The sequence below is a fragment of the Xiphophorus couchianus genome, chromosome 23 (assembly GCF_001444195.1).
Source record: "Xiphophorus couchianus chromosome 23, X_couchianus-1.0, whole genome shotgun sequence".
NCBI lineage: Eukaryota > Metazoa > Chordata > Actinopteri > Cyprinodontiformes > Poeciliidae > Xiphophorus > Xiphophorus couchianus.
This window is the reverse complement of record NC_040250.1, coordinates 25479067-25494285: the sequence shown is the minus strand read 5'-3', so window position 1 is coordinate 25494285 and position 15219 is coordinate 25479067. Positions and strand designations below refer to the sequence as shown.

At 38.6% G+C, this 15219-nt stretch overlaps 2 protein-coding genes across 3 annotated transcripts; both read left to right on the top strand.

The window, feature by feature from the left end:
* The first annotated feature begins 371 nt into the window (after positions 1-371).
* ctsf (cathepsin F) lies at positions 372-7985 on the top strand. Of its 2 annotated transcripts, none has more exons than XM_028008620.1 (14): positions 372-754; positions 1447-1557; positions 2063-2144; positions 2707-2768; positions 2866-2938; positions 4777-4890; positions 5036-5184; positions 5288-5384; positions 5506-5586; positions 5711-5830; positions 6340-6404; positions 6532-6622; positions 6729-6787; positions 6903-7058. In XM_028008620.1, exons 1-14 carry the CDS (start codon positions 518-520, stop codon positions 6912-6914), a joined length of 1353 nt encoding a protein of 450 aa, XP_027864421.1. In that variant the 5' UTR covers positions 372-517; the 3' UTR covers positions 6915-7058. The 2 variants fall into 2 exon arrangements, with proteins under 2 accessions (XP_027864421.1, XP_027864420.1); XM_028008619.1 differs by lacking the exon at positions 6903-7058 and adding an exon at positions 7380-7985 and having other exon boundaries at positions 373-754.
* Positions 7986-9281: 1296 nt separating this feature from the next.
* eif1ad (eukaryotic translation initiation factor 1A domain containing) lies at positions 9282-12999 on the top strand. Its single transcript, XM_028008623.1, has 5 exons — positions 9282-9443; positions 10582-10700; positions 10793-10901; positions 11941-12049; positions 12123-12999. Exons 2-5 carry the CDS (start codon positions 10614-10616, stop codon positions 12358-12360), a joined length of 543 nt encoding a protein of 180 aa, XP_027864424.1. The 5' UTR covers positions 9282-9443; positions 10582-10613; the 3' UTR covers positions 12361-12999.
* The last annotated feature ends 2220 nt before the right edge of the window (positions 13000-15219 follow it).

The following is a 15219-nucleotide window of genomic DNA, read 5'->3' as shown; positions in this document are numbered from 1 at the left end:
TAATACCTTGAACCACTTCAGTACTTTGAGTTCGCTCCTGATCAATTGTTTTTTCAAGAAATATATTCCTAAAAATGTGCAAATATTGCAGATCGCAAATATAACTATTTTATACACTGTAAATAAATTATTGGATATATCGTTGAAAATGATTCATGAACACCCTGTAAATTACACATTGCTTATGGAAACAAATAAACATTACGGTTAATATATGTAAATAAAAAGACTTTATTTTCCTTTTCTTCTCTCCAACTAGCTGAGGCTCTCTGTCGCCCCCTGGTGTTCCCCAGGCGGCCTAGCGCATTTTCCCTTTAACAAAATCCTCTCGTTAAATCTCGCAGGCTCCTCCCACATGCGGTCCAGTTTGTTTGGCAACAAGAGCAACTCGTTTGTGCAATCGCCGCAGTTAACCCGCTATTGATTTAGATTTCTGGGAAAACAAACAGAGCGCTTTTAAATCCAGCGCAAGCTGAAGGCTGGTCCCTTTTCTTTCTGCCAGCGCTCAGGAGTCAAAATGAGGGTCGGAGTCCGTTGCTGTCCTCTAATCCTCTGCTTGGCCCTGGTCTCGGTGTTCGGGCTGGGTGAAGACCTCGACCGGCCTCTGTTCGGGCCCCCCGGCTCTCCTATCCGGCTTCATGAGTCCGACCCGGACCTGAAGAAGGTTCTGGTTTTCGCGGAGGAGCGATACAACCGGGGCTCCAACGCTATGCACGTCCGCCGCGTCAGCCGGTTCGTCTCTGCCACTAAACAGGTTAAGACTCAAAAACAATTATTTCTTCTTTGTTTAAATTATTGAGTCTTATCGGTGCTTTTAATCATTTAAGAGTCAGTTCAGTATTATTAAATGTCTGTGTTTACAACGATTATTAACCCTGCGACATATTAACATACGTGAGGTCTAGACGGAAGGATAAATCCATCATTTCAAAATAAAAGCACAAACTTCATAGTACAGAACAGATGCTGATGTACATTTCCTAAAGAATATATTTATTTAAAAGCTATCTAATTATGATTATAAAAATTACCCATTAAATGAAGTGAAATAGACGTACTATTAGTGTGAAACTTCAATTCTTAAAAGCGTCTTTTCCTAACCGGAAGCGTCGATTTATCAGCGCATCATCGACACACCACCACCAGAGAAGCCATATTCCTAAAATAAAATATCTTTTTTTTTTTGCTAAAAATGTTTAACGTCCTCAAGAACTTATGTCTCAATAAATAAACAAATAAATATTACTGCCTGGCATCTTTTTTAACACTTTGGAGTCTAATAACAGGCACATTTTGCATTTTAAGAAGTAGTTCATGCAACACTGATATTGCAGTGACTAATTTTGCAGTAAATTGCGCAGCCCCAACATCAGTCGGTTTCTAAATCCTTTTTGTGGAGAACTACTTTCTTTCTTGCAATTTCTACATTTTCATCTGTTTTTGCAGCTGGTGAAGGGAATCCGCTACACCTTAACACTGGAACTGAGCAACACCCAGTGTAAGAAAGCTGCCATACTCAGGACCTGTGACTTCTATCCTGAGCCTCAGAAACTTAAGGTACGCTGTGAGAGTGACAGACAGCGACAGACTAAGCAACAAACAGGAAGTTGCCAGCCTTATGGAATGGATACCAAATGTCTAACTGATTGTGTTGTTTAATGTACAGCAGTGTTTGTTCAGGCAGAAATGTCAGCACTGATCTAGTCTTGTGACATGACTGGTTGTAGCTTTGGGCATGCTTGTGCAACTCTCATATATATATATCTATATATATATAGATATATATATATAGATATATATCTCTCTATATATATAGATATGCTTCTACAATCCAGTTATGACAGAAAATTTAAAAAGAAAATAAAAAAATAATAAATCAAAGTGAAACACACACACTCACTTAACTGAAGTAAGTTGTAAAGTTTGTGAGAAGAGATGAAGACAGACAAGCAACTTCCTCTCGTTTCCTTATTTTTAGCGTTTGCAGGACATGAACAAGCACATGATTCTGATGATATTAATGTCTGTTGTTTTTTTGTTCTGGTGTGTTTTCCCGAATCAGACTGAAGTGTGTGTGTTTGAAGTGTGGGACATTCCCTGGCAGGCCACCACCACCCTCCTCAAACAGAAGTGCCAGCCTAAAGGTCGGTCAGTCAGCAACCAGACGAGCGGATCGCTCTTTCTTATAGATCTCATCTTTCCTTTTTTTTAATTTTTATTAATTCATCTTATTTTTTCATTTCTGTACATATATTTTTTATTTATTTATACATGTTGTCTCATTGAGATCCAAGATCTAATGCACAAAAGAGACCTGGTTTCCTACATCAAGCAACAACAAAACCTGGAAAGAGAGCAAAACCAAATTAAACACACAGGTCTTTTTTTTTCTCTGGCTAAAGTATTCTTAGGCTAATTGCAATATCAGGTGATCCACATTAACATTAAACAAGCAAACAAACAAAAATCACCCTTATTCGTATTTTCAGCATGGTCTTGTTTGTTCAATCTGACCTTCATGTTACATAACCGGGATCAATGAGGTAAATTACGTAAAGGGTGATGAGTCAATGTCTAATGTTAGCGTTCACCTAGCTAAAGCTTCCATTACTGCTACTTAGTGCTGTTGATTTTAAAATAAATCGACATTTAACAACGGGAAACTGAAGCACGTGTTTATCAACTAATATGCTCTCCTCGTTTCAGTTGGTCCAGCCTCAGAACAGCCCAACAAGGCGGAGGCTCAATCCACCGTCCAGCCCTCAGAGGTAAAAAAACAAAAAAAAAGCAGCTTAGTGAGGGCCTGGTCAGTGTTTCGCCGCGTGCCCCAGCAGTCGTTTATTCTCTTTGTTCTCTCTGTGGTAGGAGTCCGTGGAGCTGCTGGGCCAGTTTAAAGAGTTCATAGTTAAATACAATAAGGTCTACAGCAGCCAGGAAGGTGAGCGGTTTGCACATGCTCACACAATCCAGCACCTGCGCACACACACACACATGTGCGCACACATACACATTTGCGTGGCTATCTTTGTGGGGACTTTCTATTGACTTCCATTCATTTCTACAGCCTAAACCTTACCCTTACCCTAACCCTAACCATTACATACCTAACCCTAACCCTATACAAAACTCAATTCACACCTTAGTCCTAAATCTGACCCCTGACCCAAAAACAGTGTTTCCCCTTGTGGGGCCCAGGATTCGGTCCCCACAATTAGCAGTGGGTCCCCACAACGTAGTATGTGTCAGGACAATGGTCCCCACAAGGTATTACAAACAAACACGCTCACACACAGAGTCACATTCTGGTGCACAGACACTGAACCTTTTGTGCTTGCAGCTCATTGTGTTCGCCCCGAAGGGAAAACACTCTCACAAGTCAGCCCACATTCAGTTCCATGTATACGTAGAATGCTGTGAAAAAGTAAAACACGCAAATCCTAAAGGGTCAAAGTAATCTTATTAAGAGAAATTATTAAAAGCAGTTTTCAACTAATGTTTTACTTTTTTTAAGAGGAAAAAGTTGGTACAAATTAACTTGCCACTATTTGAAAAACTAGTTATCCACTTTATAAAATTTCGCAGCAACTGTGATTAACCACATTTTCTTGACTGCTGAGTTAGCTGTGGGCATTTATCGTATCGTTTATCATTTACTGTAAAAATGTTTAATGAGAAGAACTCTGATTTATTGTCATCTCAATAAATTTCAATGAATGATGTAAAAAAAACTGACGTAATTGTAAATGCTATTTTTACTATTTTCTCCACTGTTTGATAAGAGCAATACATCAATAACATCATATATAGTGATAAATACTTGATCAGTGTCTGTAGATAATATGTCCGATACAACATACAATAATTTCACTGACCTCCGATCCAGAACCAAACAGCATTCTGGGAGACGAAAGCGGAGGAAAGGCTTTCGCTGCTCAACCTTTCACAACCAGCTATAATGACTTAGACTTAGACTTAGACTTATACTGACTTTATTGTCATTTTGCTTGCACAGGGTGTATACAGAACGAAATTTCGTTGCATACGGCTCAGGACAATGTTTTGAGCTTTCAATGTTGTGAGGTTACTCCAGAATAAAATAAAATACAGTATAAAATATGAATATAAATCTAAATATAAAATATAAAGTGCAGGACTGACAGTAAAAATGTTGGTGGCATCAACAAACTCACTTACTCTTTGGTTACCTAGCAACAACCTGTTGAGGAACTTCAGCAGCAGCAATATCAGGCTTTCCCACTGTGCCGCATAACTGCTTACTGCTTAAAATTGGAAAACAACGGCTGGGAGTGAAGGAAGAAAATTAGCACAACACATCCAGACGAAACTGGATGAAACAAGAAAGTCGGCAGTATTTCAGATATGTAAAATAAAAAACTAATAGATAATTATCGTTATCGACCGATATGAAACCCTAATATTGTGATATATTTTTAAGCCATATCATCCAGCCCTAAACAGAATACATAAGTTTAATGGAAAAGGAGCGTGGCGCAACAGTAAAGTTTAATTACTGTAGAGCTTTAGCCAAGACATAGAAGCCAAAAGGAGTCAAATCTCAAACTTCAAATTCTGGGCTCAATTTGGGCAATGATTAGCTTACCTGAAGTGCTAATCGAAGAAGATGACAAACGTTTATTGGGTTGTATTTAGAAAGGTTGATTAGAAAAGAGTGATAGACAGAAATCACATGAAGTATTAATCTGACATTGCATGTTGGGATGTTAAATATTGTCTTTGTGCGCGTTTCCACGACAGAGACTGACAGGCGTCTACGGATCTTTCACGAGAACCTGAAAACGGCCGAGAAGCTCCAGACTTTGGATCAAGGTTCAGCTGAGTACGGCGTTACCAAGTTCAGCGACCTAACTGGTGCGTGCAACCGGGCGCCGTCCGGTTATTTCCGACGAGGAAATCTTTGTTCTGCTTTTTAACATTGCAGCTCTGCGTCAACTCGACGTTTTTCCGGTATCGCAAACGTTTCAGCTTTGTATTCTCTCCATCTGTTTTCGTCCAGAGGAGGAGTTTCGTTCCACGTACCTGAACCCGCTTCTCAGTCAGTGGACTCTTCATCGTCCAATGAAACCCGCCCCCACTGCCAAAGGCCCCGCCCCTGACAGCTGGGACTGGAGGGATCATGGAGCCGTTAGTCCTGTGAAGAACCAGGTGATGCCAAGCAGAAGAGTTAATAACCGAGGGCTCACCCTGTCGGGCATAAATTGATGTAGCGCAGGGATATTTTTGAACCCTCATTGTGTGTGTTTCATAGGGCATGTGTGGATCTTGCTGGGCGTTTTCTGTCACAGGAAACATTGAGGGCCAGTGGTTCCTGAAAAATGGGACTTTGCTGTCACTTTCAGAGCAGGGTAATTCATCCTCACAGATTCTGACTGAAAAAGCTCAACACTGACGTCTTCGAAATGCAATGAAAACAGTCAGTTTTCCATTAAATCAATGGATCATACACTCATACACTCTCCTATGCAGAGCTGGTTGACTGTGATGGACTGGACCAGGCATGCAGAGGTGGACTGCCGTCAAACGCTTATGAAGCTATTGAAAAGCTGGGTAAGAAACATCTTCACGGGAACAGTAACAAACAGAAAATTGAAAAGGGAGGATTTTAGTTTAAATAAGCTTAAGTTATATATATATTTTTTTCATGTATGTTTGTCTCTCCTGTGCCATTAAGGCGGCCTGGAGACAGAGACAGATTACACCTACAAAGGACACAAGCAGACGTGTGATTTCACTGACAGGAAGGTGGCTGCCTACATCAACAGCTCGCTGGAGATTTCCAAAGACGAAAAAGGTAAGCAATGGGGGTGGGCATTTATCGCATTGTTTATCATTTATTGCGATAAATTTCTTATCATGCTAAGAATTTTGATTTGTTGCTGTCACAATAAATTCCAATTAATGTTCTTATTTTTGACTTTTGTAGTTCTACTCTTTTCTTCGCTCTTTGTTCAATAAAAGCATAAATAAAGACTGATACATTTGAGAATAGTTACTGTTTAGTGATACAAATCATATTTCTTTACATGACTGGTGTCTTAAAGAAGCGTATCCTAAAATGACAATGTTTTTTCAAGAGCATTATTTATGTTTGTGGGGCCTATAATTGCTGCAACACACAGTAGACGTAAGAAGGATTCAATAAACCGTTGTTATCGTCACTTTTATCATTATCACAATAGTACCGCAAAATATTGTGATAAAACCGCAAGTCCATATCGTAAGAGAGTCAATATTCTGCGAGTAGGGCATCAAAGTGTCATTATACAGGCAAATATTGTACTGGTTTATTTTTGTTCTCAGAAATTGCTGCTTGGTTGGCAGAGAAAGGACCAATCTCTGTCGCTCTGAATGCCTTTGCAATGCAGGCGAGTACTTTACTTCTTCATTCCGTTTCTCTGTTTGGTCTGATGCAACTCGTACTATTTTTTTCCCTGTATTATCAAAGAGTAAAATTTGCCTTTACAGTTACGGTTGTCTTTTATATTCCCGTAGTTCTATAGAAAGGGTGTTAGTCACCCAATGAAGATCTTCTGCAATCCGTGGATGATCGACCACGCTGTGCTGCTGGTGGGATATGGCGAACGTGAGTAAATTACACCTCCCCCATCGTAGTTTCATGACAATCTATTGATATTAGTTTGTGATTCAGGGAATTTTAAACTGTTTTCATTATGCTGTTCTTCTTCCAGGAAATGGCATCCCATTCTGGGCCATCAAAAATAGCTGGGGGGAGGACTATGGAGAGGAGGTACAAGAATAACAACATCTACCACTAGCTTTATTTGATTCAAGTTAAATATAGGATACAGGAATGCAGATATGCTGGCAGATGTGTAGAATCCTACATTTATATTGTTTTGCAGGTGCACCGATAAATCAGCCCCAATTTCCTTATCGGACAATATTTTAGCGCTGACTTCCAGTCGGCTTGCTTCATATAAATTAATATTTACAACCTGACTCAAATAACAAATTATTAACTTCTTGCTCAAATAACACATTTTTCCACGATAGTTCATTTCTCTTAGCACACAAGCAATTGTAGCGGCACTATTTTGTAAGTACCAGCATCACTCGCAGTGGTTAATTATATAATTTACCTTACCATCCTGTTTTTTTCTTTTTACTGATTTTTTTTTTCTCTTTTTTCAGTACGAGGTAATGCTAGTGCAATAAAATTTCAATTTATTTTAAGTCTTTTTAAGCTTCTTTACCAATAAAAGAATCCAGTACCATGTTGCAAATATGTCAAGGTCTGGTGTAAATATAACTCTGCTTAATGTCATAATGCATTAAACTAGAATATGTTATTTTCTGTGTTCTGTTTGTCTCTTCTGCAGGGTTACTACTACCTTTACAGGGGGTCCAATGCATGTGGAATCAACAAGATGTGCTCTTCAGCTGTTGTCAACTAATCTTCATGCTATATGTACTGTATCTGGTACAACTATGTCAGCTCACAAAACACACAGGAACAAACTGCATGAGGATCCAAGTGAAGACACTTCCAAGTTCTAACAATGTTCCGTTAAACCATTTGCTGTATTCTACTGTCATTCCTCCCACCTCACGCCAATCTACTCTGTCAGACCAGCTCTACTGACATTAGCTTTGATGTTACTGTGAAACTTTGCTGTAATTTGAAACTGGAGTTCGTTTGCACATTTTTTTCCGTTGTTTCAGCAGAGGCAGTATTGGTTGTAACTCATCTCTACTAGCAATAAACGTGCTTGTGCTCGAGGTATTGTGAAACTTAGACCATGTCTACTCAGTGTTTTTTTGTTTTTTTTTTAAAGTTCTGCTACTAGTTGTTGTGCTAATGGTATTAATTGAGATTTCTGTTTCCAAGGAAAGGTTTGCACAGGACTATTAAACTCCAATAACAACTGCTGTGAGAGTGGAAAAAAAACGATGTTTGAATAAAATGTGGGAATTCAAAAAAAGTTCTTCCAGTTTCCAAAATAAATCACTTTGCTTAGACATTTGGAATCATGAATGGACACAGTGAATTATTATCATCCATCGTCTATACCCAGTCTAAATGGTGCCTATCTCCAGCTGTCCTTGGACAAAGAGGCGCTATCAGGTTGCCAGCCCATCACAAGGCAATACACACACATTTATTGGTAAATCATGCATACACACACTCACTCACACAAGCATTCAACATATTTACACTCAAGTAAATGTAAAAAGTAGCTTTGCAATAAATTACTCAAGAAAAAACGTATTCTGTGAAGAGACTACTCAAAGTAACTGATCATACCATGTGATTTAATATTTAAAAATTATGTAGGAAGAGAAACAAGTATATGAAGTTATGCGCAAATTTTGGTATTTTAGTACAAATTAATACAAATGACAATTACAAAACAACAAATTTAAGCAGAAGAAATGCTAAACTTTTTTTAAAAATACAAAACTTAGGACACTAATACAGCAGGTAATCCACAGAATAAGAAAACGTGTTTCCAGTGACAATATATGGTGTTAACAGAATCTTCACTTAATCTCCAAATGCCCCATTAGCAGATACAAAATTACATCAGAACAACAAAGCTTGTCTGCAAACAAGATGTCTGCATTTCACATCAATGGTAGATCTGTGTTTGTTGTATTTAAAAGATATGTTTGTTCTTTATTCAGTAAAGGCCTAAGTATCTATTTTACTCAAATAGAAGAAGAAATGCTTCACAATAACATTACTCAAGTAAAAGTAAGAAGTAGGGTGTAGTAAAAACTGCTTCTAAAAGTATTCCTGTACCCAAAAGTTACTGAGGTAATTGTAAGTATTTACTACCCACATCTATACAGTACAGATAAATTAACCTAACATTTCTGCGTTTGGAGTCGGAAGCCCCAGCACCCGTTCTGGAATCCAGTGGTATTCTTATTTGCATCTTACAAGCATTTAAATGTTGGTGATCTTGAACATTGCTCTGATTTCTGAAAGAAATGCAAATCCCATAATGCAAAGTAACAATTACCCAGGAAACAGTTAAATCTTTCTTCCGCAGAAAGACACCTGTAAAATAAGAATAATTGTTTCCCAGCTCGCAATAATGTTTAATATTTAAATGGAGGACAATATATTACTATTGTATTGAATTTTCATTTCAATGTACTTATAATTATTAGAAAAGCATGTGACAAAAGAGCAAAGTTTTTTTTGTTTAAAAAAGAAGGTAAATAAAATCATGGTGCTTTTACTTTGAAAGTAAAAAGCACGTTAACACCGGAAGTGAGACGTTTGTTTCTGGTGTTTTCAGAAAACGCGATAGCATGTGGCATATTCATTGGTAGAAAAGGCTTTGTTATTCTGCTCAGCTTTTCTGCTCCTCTTTTTGTCGCTGTTAGGAAACATACTTCGTTTTGAAACGAGACTTTTGTCTGTAGTTTTCAAGGTAGGAGCGGAAATACAAGTAGTAGCTTTCAACATAGCCAGTGTTAGCAGTGCTAGCATATCAAGCTAAGTTCTTGGTATAATTAATAAATTATTTATGGTATTAAGAATATGACCGCATTCAAAGGTAGCATATTCGAGTGTGTTTGCTTTTTAAAATCACTTTTGTAACTTTCTGTAGTTGTCGACACTTTGATATGGGATAGTTAACTAAGTTTGGTTAATGTGCAGCAACGTTTCCAGGTGTAGTACAACGTTCTGTAATCATGCAATTTGCGGACTATGAAAGGATTTCCGTTTAATTTGAAAACATTTAATTAGGAGTTTCCAAATGTAGCTATCCAGCTTTTCTTTAAGTCTACACGTCTATTAATTTATCGGTGTGTCAAACTCTTGTGATTTTATTTTTTACCAGCCATGTGCAAATTATGTCAGTACTTGTGTTTGTTGCCCCATGAATGTTGCCCCTTGCAGTGGCAGCAATATAGTTACCTAAGAGACGTGACAAATAGTTTGTGTCGTCACAATAATATCGCAAATATCGTGATAAAACTCTAAAGACCATATCGCCCACCCTTACGTATTAGTAGTAGCATTTCAACATGACTAATTTCTTAAATCTGCTTTCTGTTATCTGATAAATCATAGTTATGCCCATCTCTATTTGTACCAGAGGTCGCGCTAGACCTTTTTGTTCTCCGTCATTTTGACCGACAGCATTTGAAAACAATCGGTCATGTACTATTTTTACCTGTCAAAATATAATCATATTAACATTAGGCTATTTAGCCACATTTTTATGTGGTTCAGTTAATATTCACCTTGTTGAACCGTGAATTCAGATCCCATCACACATAAAGCAGATAAATGCATCTAACTTTTTTCTCCATAGTGACACAAACCACTGACTGTGGTCCCAATAACTTATAATAAATTAAATTAAATGACTCCAGTTAATTTCCAAGCACTTCACTCGCTGTGAAATATTCCGTTAACGCGACCTCTGAGTTGTGCCGATTTTGTTTTCCCCTTCTGAGAATTAAGAGTTTGACAAAGTGTGCTATAGTGTCTGCAGAACAAGTACAGAATCTATTCTGACTTTTTTGTAATTTCTTTTTTTCTCCTGTTTTCTCCTCAAGCTGGCGAAGGAAACTGCTGCCCATAACTTAAAATGTCACAGGCCACTAAACGCAAACATGTTGTGAAGGAAGTTCTGGGAGACTTCATCACTCCCACGGAGAACCAGCAGATTGTGAAGGTAAACATATTAATGTGCAGGTCAGAAACAACACTCAGGAGGACGTTTTAACCATTTCCTATCTCCTTTCTCCACCTGCACGCTCTTAACAGGTGACTGGTAGCCGCGGTAACAACCTCCACGAAACGATCACGGCTCAGGGCGAGACGTTCCTGGTTAGCATGCCCACCAAGTTCCGCAAGAACATCTGGATCAAGAGAGGTAATTTCTAGAGTAGGATTATTTTTCTGAAAACGAAGTCACTGAGCCATTTATGAGTATTTAAAGATGCTTAATGGGGCGATTTGTGTTTAAATATACTCAATCTAGCCTTGGGCCAATATCAATATCCGATAATATTGTTGTCATGGCCGATATTTACCAACATTATATATATCTTACTACCCTTTCAACATCTTCAAGGAAACATTCACACTATTGACATTGCTTCCCTGCTTCATTTAAACTCCCCACAATCCTGTTCTGCACCACTATCTCTGTCACATGACCCAAGTATCCATGACCAACTTCCTCCCTGTCCAGAACCAAATGGCGTAATGATGGAAATAAATATCTGTTGGTAATAACGACCCAGTTTTCTTTACTGGAGTGAGACTGATGTGTTAAAAAAAATGATGAAGATCAGCAGACATGTCTGTGTGTTAACATAAGATGCGTTTCCAGCAATTATATAATTGCGCAAATTGGTTCCGAAAAAAAATCGGCCAATGGAAACGCAGCAATTTTGAAAAAACACAATTTCCACAAAAGGAAAAAAAAAATTGAGCTGGGGTGAAGCCGTTTTTGGTCATGTTGAAATTAGCGCATTTCACAAAACTTTGATGGAGACACTTTTGTTTTGCGTCACATGATCAACAACTGGATGTTGCTACAGGCAGTCACTGCAGAAAAGATGAAGGAGACGACAGGAAGTGGGAGAAGAACGATGCGAGGCACGCTTTTAACAACTTATCATGTGAACAAACATATTCACATGTGATCTTAGTTGTGCTTCTTATTTAAAGGAAACGCCGCAATTGTGAAAATTGTGTGTATTCAACATTAGCAAAATATAAACAAAGTTTTATGCACTTTTATAACCAAAATGCAGCTATATCTTGTTTTGGGAATATGGGTATTACAGGGGAATACCCTATATTGTGTTAATAAGTTAAATTACGATCACTGTAAGTTAATATTTGCCTTAAATCCCTTTTTTTTAATAGATGAATTTCCTGGATAATTAAATTCTCTTTCTTAGGTGATTATGTCATCGTGGATCCTATTGAAGAAGGGGAGAAGGTGAAGGCAGAGATCAGCTTCATTCTCTACAAAGATCACATTCAGAACCTGCAGAAACAGCAACTCTGGTAAGTAGAATCCCAAACTCCCTCAGAAGGAGAGCAGCGGACGCCTCCTAAACCACAAAGTGTCTCCTTTAAGGCCCGAGGGCTTTATGGAGGAGCAGTCATCGCAGGACAAGACGAGCAGCAAGGAAGAGGAGGCGGAAGGGAGAGACGACGAAGAGGAAGGAAGCGACTCCGAAGACGACGACAGTGACCTCTTTGTGAACACAAACCGCTGTAACTACCAGTACAGTGAGAGCGAAGATGAGGACGACACTGAGGAGGAGGAGGAGGAAGAAGACGAGGAGGAGAAAAGGACAGAAAATGGATCATAGCAGCTTGTGAGCTGGGAAGATCCAGTGACTCTCCGACTGATCTTGATTCCACGATGATTTCAAACGTTTGTTCTTGTGCAACGGCTCCCTCTGCAGGCCAGCTGTGAGAGAACAGCCGAGGGCTGGAGTGGCTGGGCTCCTCAGTGAACCTAATTGTTGCTGTTTCTACCAAAAACAATCTAAAATGTTCCAGTGAAACTGAAATACAACTAGAAGAAGCACCAGATGTGTTCCTGTCTTTCCTTCTAAATTCCCAGTAAAACTTTTAAGCCTCGTTTTTTTCAGGTCGGTTTCTACAACAGTCCTCAACTGCGACTGCAGCAATAGAGTAAAACATTTATTTAATCTCCAGTTATTGCTTTAATGGGATAAATAAATCAATAAAAAGTGTAAACAATATTTTAATGAAATAAACATATTTTGTCAGCTTGATAGTTACTTTGCCCCTTTGCCGTTCTCCTGTTTTTTGTCAAGTTTCAAAAAGGAGCCGCCTGCCACTAGATGATTTGGTCCAACTTTATTTGTCCCAGACAGGGAAATGTCCTAGTTGCTTTTATAGCCAATTGTTCAAAATGATTTTCTATGATTTACTGTATGTTATGGCTATATTACTTCAATAAATGGTGTTTACCAACAGGTGTTTACCGTTCAGTTACTTTGGTTTGATCAGCAATCCTGGCTATCGGGGATCATGTTACATTTAAAATATGGTGTCTTCAAAATAACCAAACTAAATTGGGGGATTTATAAAGGGCAATATAATGTAAAAATTACTTTTTTTTTTTTGGCTTTACATATTCCCTCCCCCACTCAGCTCCTTCAGACTAGCCAGCAGCAATTAGCAAACACCTGTTAGAACAGCACATCTGCTGAGCTCAGCATAAGAACCACTTCTCAGTGCGACGCTGGTTAAAAACGTTGTCAAACGGAGAAATGTGACATTCTGAAGGCAACAGCAGGAGCTGCTTAAACCAAGGCGTTCATTTACCAAGTCAAATTTCTTTTACGTCATATTTGATATGTACAGCTTTTTTTTTTTTTAACAACTGAAGGCAACACAAATTACCTCTGGCAATAGCAAGTTACTCGATTGTGCTAAATGATACTATGTATCACTTGTTAAAACGATAACAAAATATGTCCCACTGAATATAAAAATATCTAGAAACAATTTGAAAAAATATACAGTACAGACCAAAAGTTTGGATGCACCTTTTAATTCAATGAGTTTCCTTTATTTTCATGACTATTGACATTGTAGATTCACACTGAAGGCATCAAAACTATGAATAACACATGTGGAAATATGCACTAAACAAAAAAGTGTAAAACAACTGAAAATAGCCCTTATATTCTAGTTTCTTCAAAGTAGCAACCTTTTGCTGTGATTACTGCTTTGCACACACTCTGCATTTTCTTGATGAGCTTCAAGAGGTCGTCACCTGAAATGGTTTTCACTTCATAGGTCAACCTGCCCTGTCAGGTTAATAAGTGGGATTTATTGCCTCATAAATAGTCATGAAAGTAAAGAAAACCCATTGAAAACCCATTGAATGTGTCCAAACGTTTGGTCTGTACTGTACATCGATAAAGTTACTACAGACAAAATTGAAACTGATATAGCTGGTGAACTGTTGGGCGATGTAACATGCCATTGTCACCTTTTTATTGGAGATGCTGTCATTATCAAATGAACGCAAGTCGTTCTCCTCAGTTTCAGCTGTTTGGTTGTGATGCTAATTCTGACCCAGCAGCACTTTCAGGATCAGCAGAGACATTCCCTCTGACGCTGCGTGACCAAAACCCGCTACTATTATCAGTAATTTAGCGTCTATTGTAAACAGCATTCCTCATGTAACCATCAACGATGATGCAAGAAAGCAATGATGCTGTGGGTTTTGTTACACGCACCTACAAGACCGAGGTATTTCTCCATGAATCAGAGAATTCCAAATACCAGTGAATCCAGCTGAACCAGTGAATCCAGTTTGTGCATTCGTCCCCAAATGTCAGCCTTCGTTGTATCTCAAGTATTAGGTAAACACTCCTCATTCTGAAGCTGAAAATGTTTAAACTCACGACAAAGCTCCATGATTCCACTTAAAATAAAAGGTTTTTTTTCTGTATCATTTTTAAAATGGACAGTAATCGTTCAGATCGTTAATTTGATTGCATTTACTCAAACAGCGCCGGCTACTCATACAGTTTATATGAGCAACGCAGCCTGGACGGTGTGTCAGGAGTTACCAAAGAGTATTGTTGTCCAGTTTAAGGCCACATGGTTATTGACGCTGAACTCTTAATTTCCAGCTACAGAGGCGGTGCTAAATTAAAACCTAATTGAACATTTTAAAAGAAAGAAATTGGCTCTGTGCAGAAGCCTGCAACAACTCAAAAATAATGGGAAAAACTAGATAAAACCAGCATATAAAAACCAATAACGGCTGTGATTCACACGAAGGTTGTGCAATAAAGGAACAAGTTGTTGTTCCGAGAAAAAGGAAATTGTTTCTTTTTCTTTTCTTTTTAAGTGTCCAACACTGGGAGTGCTGGAGCGTCTTACACAGGTAGAAGAGCATTTCTTAGAAGAGCAACTCAATGTTTCTCACAAAGGAGCTGTATTGTGTTAAACGGCTCCTGGCATAATGCAACCTTTTGTTTACGGCTGACGTTCTGTTGTGTTGACAGTGTTTTTTTTGTGATGTGATCAGAAGGCTGATCTCTGCGAACACAGCGGTTCTTTCCTCCGAGGCGGGGCGCAGTGGGGAGGAAAGTCCTCTAAACCGTAACTCTCTGCTCTGAAAAGGTCGTGTTAACCGGGAGGGGAACTTGTTAATAAAACTCCACGACGTGATAAAG